This window comes from Eubalaena glacialis, chromosome 8 (genome assembly GCF_028564815.1).
Source record: "Eubalaena glacialis isolate mEubGla1 chromosome 8, mEubGla1.1.hap2.+ XY, whole genome shotgun sequence".
NCBI classification, from domain to species: Eukaryota; Metazoa; Chordata; class Mammalia; order Artiodactyla; family Balaenidae; genus Eubalaena; species Eubalaena glacialis.
Window position 1 is genome coordinate 22,517,285 of NC_083723.1, and position 12,865 is coordinate 22,530,149.

A 12,865-nucleotide genomic window follows, 5' to 3' on the forward strand; every position below is an offset into this window, starting at 1 on the left:
AAACTCCTAATGCCCCATCATGGTCCCTCTCCTGTCCCTGCATCCTTCTCTACCAGATTGTTTCCAAGGGACTTTTATAGTATAGAGTTAATTTACATAAGAATTCATTATGAATTCAACAGCAAAGATACCCACAGATCAATGACAGTGGGTTGAAATGTTGATTTTGTCAAATGTAGTTAGGAAGGAAAGATGTATTCCCGAGCAAAGAGTGAAAGCAGTCAGGAGAAAATTAACTGAGAGAAAAGTACAGCAGAGTGAAATGCAGGCTAGTGAGAAAGGAAGAGGCAGCGCAGGTTGTGATGGTGTGAAAATGAGGGACCATATGAAAAAGACACTGATCCCTCCCTGCTCTGTGACACCTGAGCTTATCACACTGAGTCTTGAGAGTCAAAGTAAGCTTTTTGAAGGAAGACAAGACAGATCTCAGATCTCAAGCTGGTCCTGGTGAAGGGTGGGCCAGGGGATGCCTCCGTTCTGTGAATGACCTCTTTAAGCAGGCATTTGCCACTGCCTCTTACACTAATCACCTTTCCATCACACGCTCACTTCAGCCCTTACTCCAGGCTTCTTCTCTCTCCCTGACCTCTGGATGAGTCTCCCTCAGCATTAGCATTCTCACTGCGAACCAAACTGTCTCCTTTTTTTTTGTCTTAATTTTTCAGCTCAACATCTCTGCTCCTAAAACTACCAGTCTTCTCACTGGTCTTTGCAATGACAGTTCCTATACCTGGAGTGCTCTATCTACCTTTTAACAACTTTTCAAGTCTATGTTATTTTACCTTCCCTAGGATGCTTCCTTTTATTAAGTCTACGCTAAGCGTATCCTTCTCTGAATAGGATCACAAAACTCAAAAATCATTGTTTACTAATTAACTATTCCTCTTATTCTCTCTTCCCCAACTTGACAATAAATTTAAGAGCAGGGACAAAATCTAATGAATCTTTGGATTCTGACACTGGATGACTGACTAGAATATTAATAGAGTCATTTGGGTCGATTCTCCCAAGTCCTGACAGAGCCTCATCATTTACTATAAACCATGAACACAACTTCTGTCTTACGAGAAGTCCTTTTTCTCCACGATCCCAAAATCTGACACAGTTAAAAGGGGAAAGTTTATTTTATAATCTTAAAAAAGGAGGTTTTTATAATTGCAATTGGAAACACTGTAAGGAAACAGTTTTTTCATCAACTTGCCCTGCTGGTTTCCTTTTATTACTTCCACATGTCTTACTCCGCCTGTATTATATAATACAAATGTGTACGTCATGAGTCTCCCTGTTCTAAACATCAATTGTTCTGAACACCAATGCATGACCTCACATCTAGGGTTTATATTTTGACTTCTGGTCTGCAATGGTGCTATGCTATGCTTATCAATAACAAAATTATGTTTTTGATATAAATACTTTTGAACATTTAAAAAATTCTATATGACTCTCTCTTTTCCAATTAATTGATAAAAGATGTCTCTGGGTCATTGATTATAGCAATAAGAAATATGCAAAAGATTCTTATTCTTTTTTTTTAAACTTATAAGATTTGTCAAAAGGTGAATGGTGGCAATATATTTTCTGCATTTCTCATCCATGTTGGAGTCAAGCAGAGCACCAAGTAATTACCTGGTTATGTATTTCCTTGGCCACATGTTATAAAGTTTTCATGTGAGAATTAAATATTGGCATGTGGTAACATTTCAATTTCACAATTGAGTTCTGCCTATGGAGATCTAAGTCACAAATCACTCCAGGTTGGGAAAGGGAATCTAGTTTTAATATTTTTCTCAAATAATCAGAATTTACATATTTTTACCTACTATCAGCACTGAAAACTTCAGATTCTATTAATTTTTCTCTTTGAGTCTTCTACAACTTTGACGGAATAAGGGTTGTTGTTCATTTACAATATTTTCAGTTTTTATTCTTTCTAATGAACATTTTGATTGTCTCATGCACATCAACAATTTAATTTTGAGCTAAGATCAACTTAGGAGTTTTAAAAAGTTGTTCTACTCCTAGAAGATAAAGAAAAGGAAAGCTAGACAATGTTGTTAATAAAATATATAAAAATTCAGTTTGGGAAAAAAAGTCCCTAAAGAAAGAAAAGATTAGATTGAGTATGTATCACTAGTGAGTTCAGAATTAGCATTTCATTTTCCTTGCCAAGTCATAAAAATGGTAAGCAACAAATAGAATGGAATTTAATAAAAATAAGTATGATAAACTATACAAACACACGATTTTATTGACACCTGATCTCAGGGTCAAATGCTTAAAACATTCTCATTTGTGACTAGCAAGTATTTTGCTCTCAATAGTTGCATCCTATTAAACCACTGGACACGATGGTTGAGGTTTCCAGAAATCTGATTTAAAAGATGGGTATTATCTCATTTGAACTACACGGAGGTCTTGGAAGGGTACAGTAAACATTTCCTCATGACAAGTTCACTATTTCTAATTCAATAATAACATCACATGGAGATTTGCCTTTTTAGTCATGACTGCAACAAATTTTACAGTGGTATTGTTTAATTCATTCTGTGATTTATAGCTGTAAACTAGGATCTTTAATTGTATTAAGGTGCTATTCCCTTATTCTCTCACAAAGAAGGAAGCTAATATCACAATTAATGAAATTCAACACTTTGACCACATCTCCCTTGACAACATCATTTATGTACTACTATGATCTTTGTGGAAATGTTCAGAGAAATGTGTGACACTCACTCAATGAAGTAGACTTCACCCTTCTCTGTATAGGCCATTTCCCAGTTATCAGGCAATGGGTCTGATTCCTCATGCTCTTCAGGTTTAGTTGGCTTTGCATCATCCATCTGTTCCTTCACCTCCTCGGGCTGACTATACACTGGTGCAGGGTAAGGCTGGGAGGGTGTCTCCCCTGAGGCACCTGCACTCTTGTCTTCATGTTCACTGGATTCTATGAGAGAACAAGAGCGTATGGTTAGTCACTCGAGCCACTGTAACTCCTGAGTGAGTGTGGACCATGCTCATCAGGGAATGAGCTCTATGAAGGCTACTAGGAAAAGCGCAATTGTCACCAGCTCTGAAAATTATCAGTAGGCCTATTGGAGTTCCCCTTTCACTCATCATTCTTGCCTATCCTTCAACTAATTATTGCTGATAACTAACTTGGACGACCATTTCACAAAGCAGGTGTGGCAGACAGTGTAATGCTCCCTAAGGATGCCCACGCCCTACGCCCTGGAACATGTGATTTTTACCTTACATGGCAAAAGAAGATTTGCAGAACTGATTAAACTAAGGACCTTGTGATTGGGGGATTATCTTCAATTATTCAGGTGGGCTTATTTTAATGACAAGGGTCTTTACAAGTGTAAGAGGAAAGCAGAAGAGGAGTGTGAGAGGGAGATGTGACTACTGAAGAATGGCAAAAGAGATGCACTGTTGCTGACTTTGAAGATAGAAAGTGACCAAACACAAGCTAAGAATGTGGGTGGCCTCTGGAAGCTGGCAAGGCAAAAGAATAGATTCTCTTCTAGAGTCTCTAGAAAAGAACAGTTTTTCAGACATCTTGATTTTAGCCCAGTGAGACCCAGGTCAGACTTCTAACCTACAGAGCTGTATGATAAAAAATATGCATTGTTTTAAGCCATTAGGTGTGTGGTAATTTGTTACAGCAGCAATAGAAAACTAATACAACAGAGCAAAAACTAAAAGAGATACATACCTTAAGAGAAATGATAAAAGGCTTGGAGGACAGACCCAAGGGTACCAACATGCAAATGGTATGAGCTCCAGAATGAGGAAAAGGGCCACATGGAGAAGAAATAACAACTCAATAAAAATAGAACATAAGTTGCCTAAGACGAAGAAACACTTGAGTCTGAAGATTAAAATGGTTCACTGAATCTGAGGCCAAATTAATGAAGCATATATTTCACCTAAACACATCTATGTGAAATTTCCAAGTTCCAATGTTAAAAAACAACTTTACCAGCTTCCACATTGAAGAAAATTACCAAAAAAAAGAGGAACAGAAGATCATCAGTCGTTTCATCTATAATACCCTAAGCTCAAAGACAGTAAGGTAACATCTGTAGTAACTTGAGGAAAAGAAAAGTACAGCAACCCAAGAACTTAACTCTACCAAAATATTATTCATCTATCTAAGCAAAAGAAAGTCACTTTTAAACATGCAAAAGTTCTGAATGAAATCTTACCTTTGGAAAGCTCAGGTTCAGAGAAATTTCCTACAAGGTAAGATGGTGATTGGGAGAGAAATTCAAAGGGGAAATGTTTAGATTTAAGATACTCCCTGGTTCATTCAGGGATTCAGCACCACTAGATTTAGGTTTTGGTCTCGGGTGTGGCAAGGTAATGGTAAGAAGAGGAAAACCACAGAAAAGATCAAGGGAGCCAAAAGCAGAAGGGGCCTATAATTACTTTAGTTTGGAACTTTGGGAGGAATGTTTCCTGCAGAGTGGCTCCAAATCTCCACTGGGGTGTCAGAGACAAATGGATGAACACATTTGGCAAATACTACTCCCAAGACTTCCCTGTGGCATGGACATAATGCAGAAGTCCAAGTATGCTCTGGTGGAGACTTGGAAAGTAGCTAAGAATAGAGAACCGATCCGCCTGCACTGAGGGTCACTATGGCTTCTTCACAGCAGAAGGCATGGTGGGGACAGCTTAACCCAGAAACTGGAAGGAGACACTACTGACATACAATGTTAATGTGATGATGAGGCAGCCCTCTTGGAAATATGAAATTCCACAATTGTTTGGGAACCTAATCCATAGCTATTAACATTAAAAAATATACAAATACATATATGCTTCGACTCAGTAATCCCAGTTTGAGAATATAACCTCTAGGAATAAAGGTGGTGGTGTATAAAAATACCTATATAATAATATTTACCGTAGCACTGTTTGTAGTAGCAAAGACCTGGAAATGATTTGGATGCCTATCGATGAGGGCATGATTAAACAAATTGTGGTTATCATTACCATGGAAAACTATGTAGTGTAAAGACCTGATGAGCTGGAAAAGGTGCTAATCATTACTATTCGAAGAGTAATCCAAGTTGAAGAGTAATACGTGTACACTGTTAATTCTATTTTTTTTAAAAAAATAAGCAAACACCAAGCTAGATATATGCATATAATTTTGTTTACAACTAGATGAACATAAAAACAAGATGGAAAGATGTACAACAGATGGTTAACTTTGATTAAACAAAAACAGTAAATTTGTATGGGCGTGGGAGTTTTTTACATAACTTTGCATTAGTTGGCTATTATATGTATAAGTTTAAAAATAATAAAGGTTATTTAAAATGAGTAAATTAAAGTAGAATGTACTTTTTGTCTTAATCAACGGCTTGGATTAATTTTTTCCCCCATATGCGTCAGTCTCAGAGAGCAATATGAAAGCATCTTTAAGAATTAAGACAAGAACACTTTACAAGCTTTTGTTGTTTTGCCCTTAAAAAGAAGATTTTATGAAAATAATATGGTCCTTAGTGATGTAGTCTCCCAGCTGATTCTTCATACAGATTTAACCTTTGTAAATTGTGCAGGAAAGAAACAGCAAGAGAAGGTACCATTGCTCTTTTTAGATTCTCTTTGCTTATTATTACATTATCTTTGCTTATTATTCTCTTTGCTGTACCTTATTACAGCATGTAATGCTGTACTGTTGAAGCGTACTGTACTGTTGAACAGTACTGCTGAAGCGTACTGTTCTCAGGTATTTCCAAATGTCATGTTGCATTTGAAAAGTTAAAATGCAAGGTCATGATCTGAACACATTCATTTATGCAATATTCACCTAATCAGTAATTATTAAACACTCAATTGGTGTCAGGCACCGAGGACAGAAGAGCAAACAAGAGAGGCATGATCCTTGCTCTCACAGAACTCAAAATATGTCAAGATGTGTAGTCTTTAAACAATTTTAAGTGCAATGAATACTATCAAAGGGAAAGATGAGATCTTACACATACACAGTCCTCATAAAGAATCAAGGAAAGCCCTTTTTCCAACATGCTATCAAATCTGAGACTAGAAAAAGGAGTTAAGAGACTTCTTTCAGAGGAAAGTAAGGGAGAAAGAAATACATAAAAAAGGAATAGATTAGGCCTTAGAAATCATGCTCAGAATTTGGGACTGTATCCTGAGAGTAATGAGAAGGTACTGATGTGTCCTAACCAAGGGGATGACACAAGTAGTTTTTTATTCTCCACAAAGACCCTCTTAGCTATTCTGGGGGTTTGAGAGTGTTAAGAATAGATATTTACAGACCATTGGGGAGTTATTTTTGTGTTTGAGACAGAGATGATGGTGGCATGGGCATGGCTTCTTTTTATGAACTGAAAAAAAATTTAGAATACGGATTTGGTATGATTTTTTAAAAAATGTACACATAAGGACAAATGAGAAGTCATGGTAAACCCAGTGGGGGGCAAAGCAATTCACTGAGCTAGGCACCATGACAGTAGGAGCAGGACTCTGTCAGGAGTGGGAAAGATAATGGTTGTAACTTTAGGCACAAGAGATAGAAGTCCATGCCAAACTCACAATGGAGATGTCAAGTCAATGAGTTCTTGGCTGGAGGGAATCAGCTTGAAAGACAACAGCATATGGATAGACTGTATTATAATTTAAGCCACAGGAGTGAATGAAATTGCCTAGAGAGACAGTGCAGCAAGTAGAAACAAGAATACCTAGAACAGCTGTCTGAGGAACTCCAACATTTAACAGTCAGCAAGAGAATGATGAGGGAAGAGCAACCAGGGAAGTAACAGAAAAACCAGTTGATCTTTATGCCACAGAAGCCAAGCAAAGGTCAATGAGGAGGAAACACTTAACTGTGGCCAAAACTTCTAAACAGTCCATCAGCAAGATTAGGATGTAAAATCTAATGAAATTAATGATATGGAGGTCACTGGTGATGTTAGCTACCAGCTGTGGTAGTAGTTGCAGTGGAGTGGTGGATGGGAAAGCCAAGTTGGAATGGATTAAATGAATGCATAAAGAGAAAATACAGAATATGCTAACAGAGAAAGTCAAAGATTAGCTATGAACAAATCAACTTTTTTCTTCATCTAAATAACTATTATATTTTCAAGAGAAATGTGAGACATCTCCTGAAAAAAAAAAGTCTAGAGTCTTTGGAGATGTCTATAGTTATATTTATTGATGTGCTAGAGATTACTGAGCCAAGTTTTCCCTGTTTATCTAACTTATTTATTCATTCATTCCTTTATTCTTATCTAATCAACCAATTGTTACATTAACAAACATGAATTTATACCTACAATGTGCAAGATACTTGACAAGAGCTTAATGGGGGAAAGAAAAAGAACTTTTTATCAGGCTACTGAGAATTGGGTTGAGATGTAAGTAATAAGGAGCATCCACCTTCTTTATTTGAAGAAAATAAGAGAAAAAAATGAGTAAGGCAAATGGACAACCACAACATTCCCACATTTACTATTCATAAAGGCTAATCTAGGGATGCAGTTTATGGTGAGGGTCAAGGGCTTCTGGTAAAATGCAGAATCAAGCCAATATACCCACAAGCAGTACTGAACCAGGGCAGGCTTCCCATGCAGGGGTAGAACCTGTTCCCGGAAGAGCCATGCAGAGTATTAAGAGGAAATAAAAAGAGGAGTTGAGCCAAGCAGGCTCAGATTATCCTTCAAAGATGTATCACTCAGAGAAGTCACTCTACCTCTTTTGGGCTGAATAAGTCAAGGAGCCAGTGGAGTGCAAATTAAGTACCCACTTTGACATGCAAGACAACGTGGGAGGTGGAGAGGAAGTACTTCCCCCCAATGGATAACAATGCAGAGTACTACCACAATGATTTATTGAAGGATACTCAGTGACACAAAAGAGTTGTATACAATTCTCTAGGGAGATGATAAGGCACAGGGAAACGAGAGTACCTAAGGCAGCTGTCTGAGAAACTCCATTATTTAACAGTCAGCAAAGGAAGAAACTGCCACTATATTTCCTATATTATGTACTAGGAAAATGGTAGTAATTAATTAATTTATTAATTGAGCATCTGTTGAGCCCCTGCTAAGTGCCAAGCACTAGGCTAGGCAGTGGGCAGTAAAGGTGACTGTGGGTCAAATGGTATGTATTAGTTTGCTAGGGCTGTCATAACAAAATAGAACAAAACTGGATGACTTAATAAAAATTTATTGTTTTACAGCTCTGGAGACTAGAATCCTAGAACAAGGGTTCACCAGCAGGGCCATGCTCCCTCTGAAGATGTTACAGAAGGATCTGTTCCAGGCCTCTCTGCTGGCTTCTGGTAGTTCCTTGGTTTGTGGCAGCATAACTACAATCTTCATATGGTATTCTCCCTGTATACATGCCTGGGTCCTAATTTCCCCTTTTTAGAAGGAGACTAGTCGTACTGGGTCAGGGGCCCACCCTACCGATCTACAACTTAATTAGTAGAACTAATTACTACTACTACTTAGTTAAGATAACCTCATCCTATTTCCAAATAAGATCACATTCTGAGATTCTGGTGGTTTGGACTTCAACATATGAATTTTGGGGGGAAACAATTCAACTCATTAAATAGTTCATTAGGCAAGTTTATCTTATAATCCACCAAACCAATATTTACCATGTCTGGGACTATAAATTATCATTTCATGCTACATTACAATTGTTTCCCTGCTTAGTAAGGAGAATAGAAATTAACTTCACTACATTTTAGATAATATAATTATGTCTTTCTTCCGTATGTGGCTTAATATTTTAAAAAATCAGATATGTTGGGTATTATATAAGTAACTGAGAAAGTACCCATTAAGAACAGAATGGACTTTTTAAAAAATAGGCTTTATATTTTAGATCAATTTTAAGTTCACAGCAAAATTAAGAGAAAGGTACAGAAATTTCCTATATACTCCCTGTCCCCACAAATGCATTGTCTCCCCCATTACTAACATCCTCCACCAGCGTGGTACATTTGTTACAATTGATGAACCTACAGTGACACATCATTATCACTCAAAGTCCATAGTTTACATCAGGGTTCACTCTTGGTGTTGTATGTTTCATGGGTTTGAACAAATGTATAATGACACACATCCACCACTGTAATAAACAGAGTAGTTTCACTGCCTTAAAAATCCTCTGTGCTCTGCTTTTCATCCCTCTCTCTCCTTTAACTCTTGGAAACCACTGATGTTTTTACTGTCTCCATAGTTTTGCCTTTTCCAGAATGTCATATAGTATAGAGAGTCTGTTCAGATTTGCTTCTTTCATTTAGTTAATACACATTTAAGTTTGCTTTGGCTTCTTTCATTTAGTAATACACATTTAAGTTTGCTTGATGTCTTTTAATAGCTTTATAGCTCATTTATTTGCAGCACTGAATAATATTCCATTGTCTGGATGTACCACCAAAACATACTTTTAGTAATTAAAGGTAGGAAAGAACAGATTTGACCAACCAACCAAGGTGCATGTGTAGCCATTCCTCCTAGCATTCCCCTCCTCCCATGAAGTTCAGCTTAAAGTTATATGCATGCAAATGTGCCCTAACACAGATCTCATATACGTCAGATCTGCAGTTTGAGAAACCTTAGACTGTTTAAATTCTGACTAAAGAGAAAGAGCCAAATTACCCCAAGCATGTTTTACTTTTATAGTGGTTTGAAGGTATTTCTTGATTAAGCAGTGGTCATGTAGAATTGCCCTTTTTAACTTCCAAGACACATTTCTCAGCATGGTTTTATTGTTAAATCCAAACATGAATTTTTTGGATATGTAAATGTAATTTTCCCCCAAGACGCTTGCTGCTTAAGTGAAAACACTTTATCAAACACTGGCATTTTTTGAGCATTCCATTTTGCATTTCTAGGTCGCTTAGATGCCTTGCAAACCAGAGCAAGGGGGTTATTTTTGCCGTAACAATAGAAACAAAAAATATTTCAATAAAGAAGGAACACCTATTTTTAAAGAATGATAATCATAAAGAAAAGTTTCCCTTTGACCAGGACTGTTGTATTTCCTAGAAATTCATAGAAACATTGAGAAACAAAATAGGCATTGATAATATACAGTCTTATAAGCAATGGCCTATAAAAACATGTTTTATGTACACTTTTATTGCTGTGAAGAATTAAGAAATATAGTTTCTTTCATTTTTCCTACCCTAAAGTTTTGTTGGATTCAGCAAATAATTTCCTTCTTCCCGTAAGAAATGCAGAAGTACTCAAAGATCTGTATATAGTACAGGGACTGAAAACCATTTAATGGGAAGAGAGGTAAATATATGCATTTTTGCATTTAGTACAGTCCACATAAATTCTACAGTTTTGGTCCAGTCTCAGGTTTTGATATTACAGTATATATAGTAGCCATTCCACTTACTTACACGTTTATTACCCTAGCAGTATCTAACACATTGCCTTTTGGATACAAGACTAAGGATAAATCAGAATACCATGGTTTTGAAGGTCCATACTGAGCTTTATTAAAGAATAATCAGAAACCAAAATAAAACCATTTCAAGAAGATGATTGCCTATTTTATACCTTAACCATATTTTCATTTGACATGGTCTATGCTTACAGTTAACGTTCAGCTTTCTGTAATTGCCATCCTTTGAAATGAGGGAAAATAACATCTTAAAGCCAGATAGGAAATTGTTGATTTTATTTCTTTGAACAGTCATAAAATTTGAATTTCCATAATTTGTTTTACCCTGTAAGAGAGCTCTGTGACTTATATTTTTAATGGCTCTGGGACAAATTTTTTTTTTTTTTTAAACATCGTTATTGGAGTATAATTGCTTTACAGTGGTGTGTTAGTTTCTGCTTTATAACAAAGTGAATCAGTTACACATATACATATGTTCCCATATCTCTTCCCTCTTGCATCTCCCTCCCTCCCATCCTCCCTATCCCACCCCTCTAGGTGGTCACAAAGCACTGAGCTGATCTCCCTGTGCTATGCGGCTGCTTCCCACTAGCTATCTATTTTACATTTGGTAGTGTATATATGTCCATGCCACTCTCTCACCCTGTCACATCTTACCTTTCCCCTTCCCATATCCTCAAGTCCATTCTCTAGTAGGTCTGTGTCTTTATTCCCGTCTTGCCACTAGGGTCTTCATGACCTTTTTTTTGTTTTTCTTTTTCCTTAGATTCCACATACATGTGTTAGCATACTGTATTTGTTTTTCTCTTTCTGACTTACTTCACTCTGTATGACAGACACTAACTCCATCCACCTCACTACAAATAACTCAATTTCGTTTCTTTTTATGGCTGAGTAATATTCCATTGTATATATGTGCCACATCTTCTTTATCCATTCATCCGATGATGGACACTTAGGTTGCTTCCATGTCCTGGCTATTGTAAATAGAGCTGCAATGAACATTTTGGTACATGACTCTATTTGAATTATGGTTTTCTCAGGGTATATGCCCAGTAGTGGGATTGCTGGGTCATATGGTAGCTCTATTTTTAGTTTTTTAAGGAACCTCTATACTGTTCTCCATAGTGGCTGTATCAATTTACATTCCCACCAACAGTGCAAGAGGGTTCCCTTTTCTCCACACCCTCTCCAGCATTTATTGTTTCTAGATTTTTTGATGATGGCCATTCTGACCGGTGTGAGATGATATCTCAGTGTAGTTCTGATTTGCATTTCTCTAATGATTAATGATGTTGAGCATTCTTTCATGTGTTTATTGGCAATCTGTATATCTTCTTTGGAGAAATGTCTATTTAGGTCTTCTGCCCATTTTGGGATTGGGTTGTTTGGTTTTTTGTTGTTGAGCTGCATGAGCTGTTTGTAAATTTTGGAGATTAATCCTTTGTCAGTTGCTTCATTTGCAAATATTTTCTCCCATTCTGAGGGTTGTCTTTTGGTCTTGTTTATGGTTTCCTTTGCTGTGCAAAAGCTTTTAAGTTTCATTAGGTACCATTTGTTTATTTTTGTTTTTATTGCCATTTCTCTAGGAGCTGGGTCAAAAAGGATCTTGCTGTGATTTATGTAATAGAGTGTTCTGCCTATGTTTTCCTCTAAGAGTTTGATAGTGTCTGGCCTTACATTTAGGTCTTTAATCCATTTTGAGTTTATTTTTGTGTATGGTGTTAGGGAGTGTTCTAATTTCATTCTTTTACATGTACCTGTCCAGTTTTCCCAGCATCACTTATTGAAGACGCTGTTTTTCTCCACTGTATATGCTTGCCTCCTTTATCAAAGATAAGGTGACCATATGTGCGTGGGTTTATATCTGGGCTTTCTATCTTGTTCCATTGATCTATATTTCTGTTTTTGTGCCAGTACCATACTGTCTTGATGACTGTAGCTTTGTAGTATAGTCTGAAGTCAGGGAGCCTGATTCCTCCAGCTACATTTTTCTTTCTCAAGATTGCTTTGGCTATTTGGGGTCTTTTGTGTTTCCATACAAATTGTGAAATTTTTTGTTCTAGTTCTGTGAAAAATGCCAGTGGTAGCTTGATAGGGATTGCACTGAATGTGTAGATTGCTTTGGGTAGTATAGTCATTTTCACAATGTTGATTCTTCCAATCCAAGAACATGGTATATCTCTCCATCTATTTGTATCATCTTTAATTTCTTTTATCACTGTCTTATAATTTTCTGCATACAGGTCCTTTGTCTCCTTAGGTAGGTATCTTCCTAGATATTTTATTCTTTTTGTTACAATGGTAAATGGGAGTGTTTTCTTAATTTCACTTTCAGATTTTTCATCATTAGTGTATAGGAATGCAAGAGATTTCTGTACATTAATTTTGTATCCTGCTACTTCACCAAATTCATTGATTAGCTCTAGTAGTTTTCTGGTAGCATCTTTAGGAT

The 12,865-nt window shown here is 36.8% G+C and overlaps 1 protein-coding gene across 5 annotated transcripts in view; it reads right to left on the reverse strand.

The window, feature by feature from the left end:
* MAGI2 (membrane associated guanylate kinase, WW and PDZ domain containing 2) overlaps positions 1-12,865 on the reverse strand; it is a 1,327,276-nt gene that overhangs the window by 470,778 nt on the left and 843,633 nt on the right. For all 5 annotated transcript variants that reach the window (XM_061198469.1, XM_061198467.1, XM_061198466.1 and 2 more), the window contains exon 5: positions 2,734-2,944. In XM_061198469.1, coding sequence (XP_061054452.1) covers positions 2,734-2,944 — 211 coding nt within the window. The remainder of the gene's footprint in view (positions 1-2,733; positions 2,945-12,865) is intronic.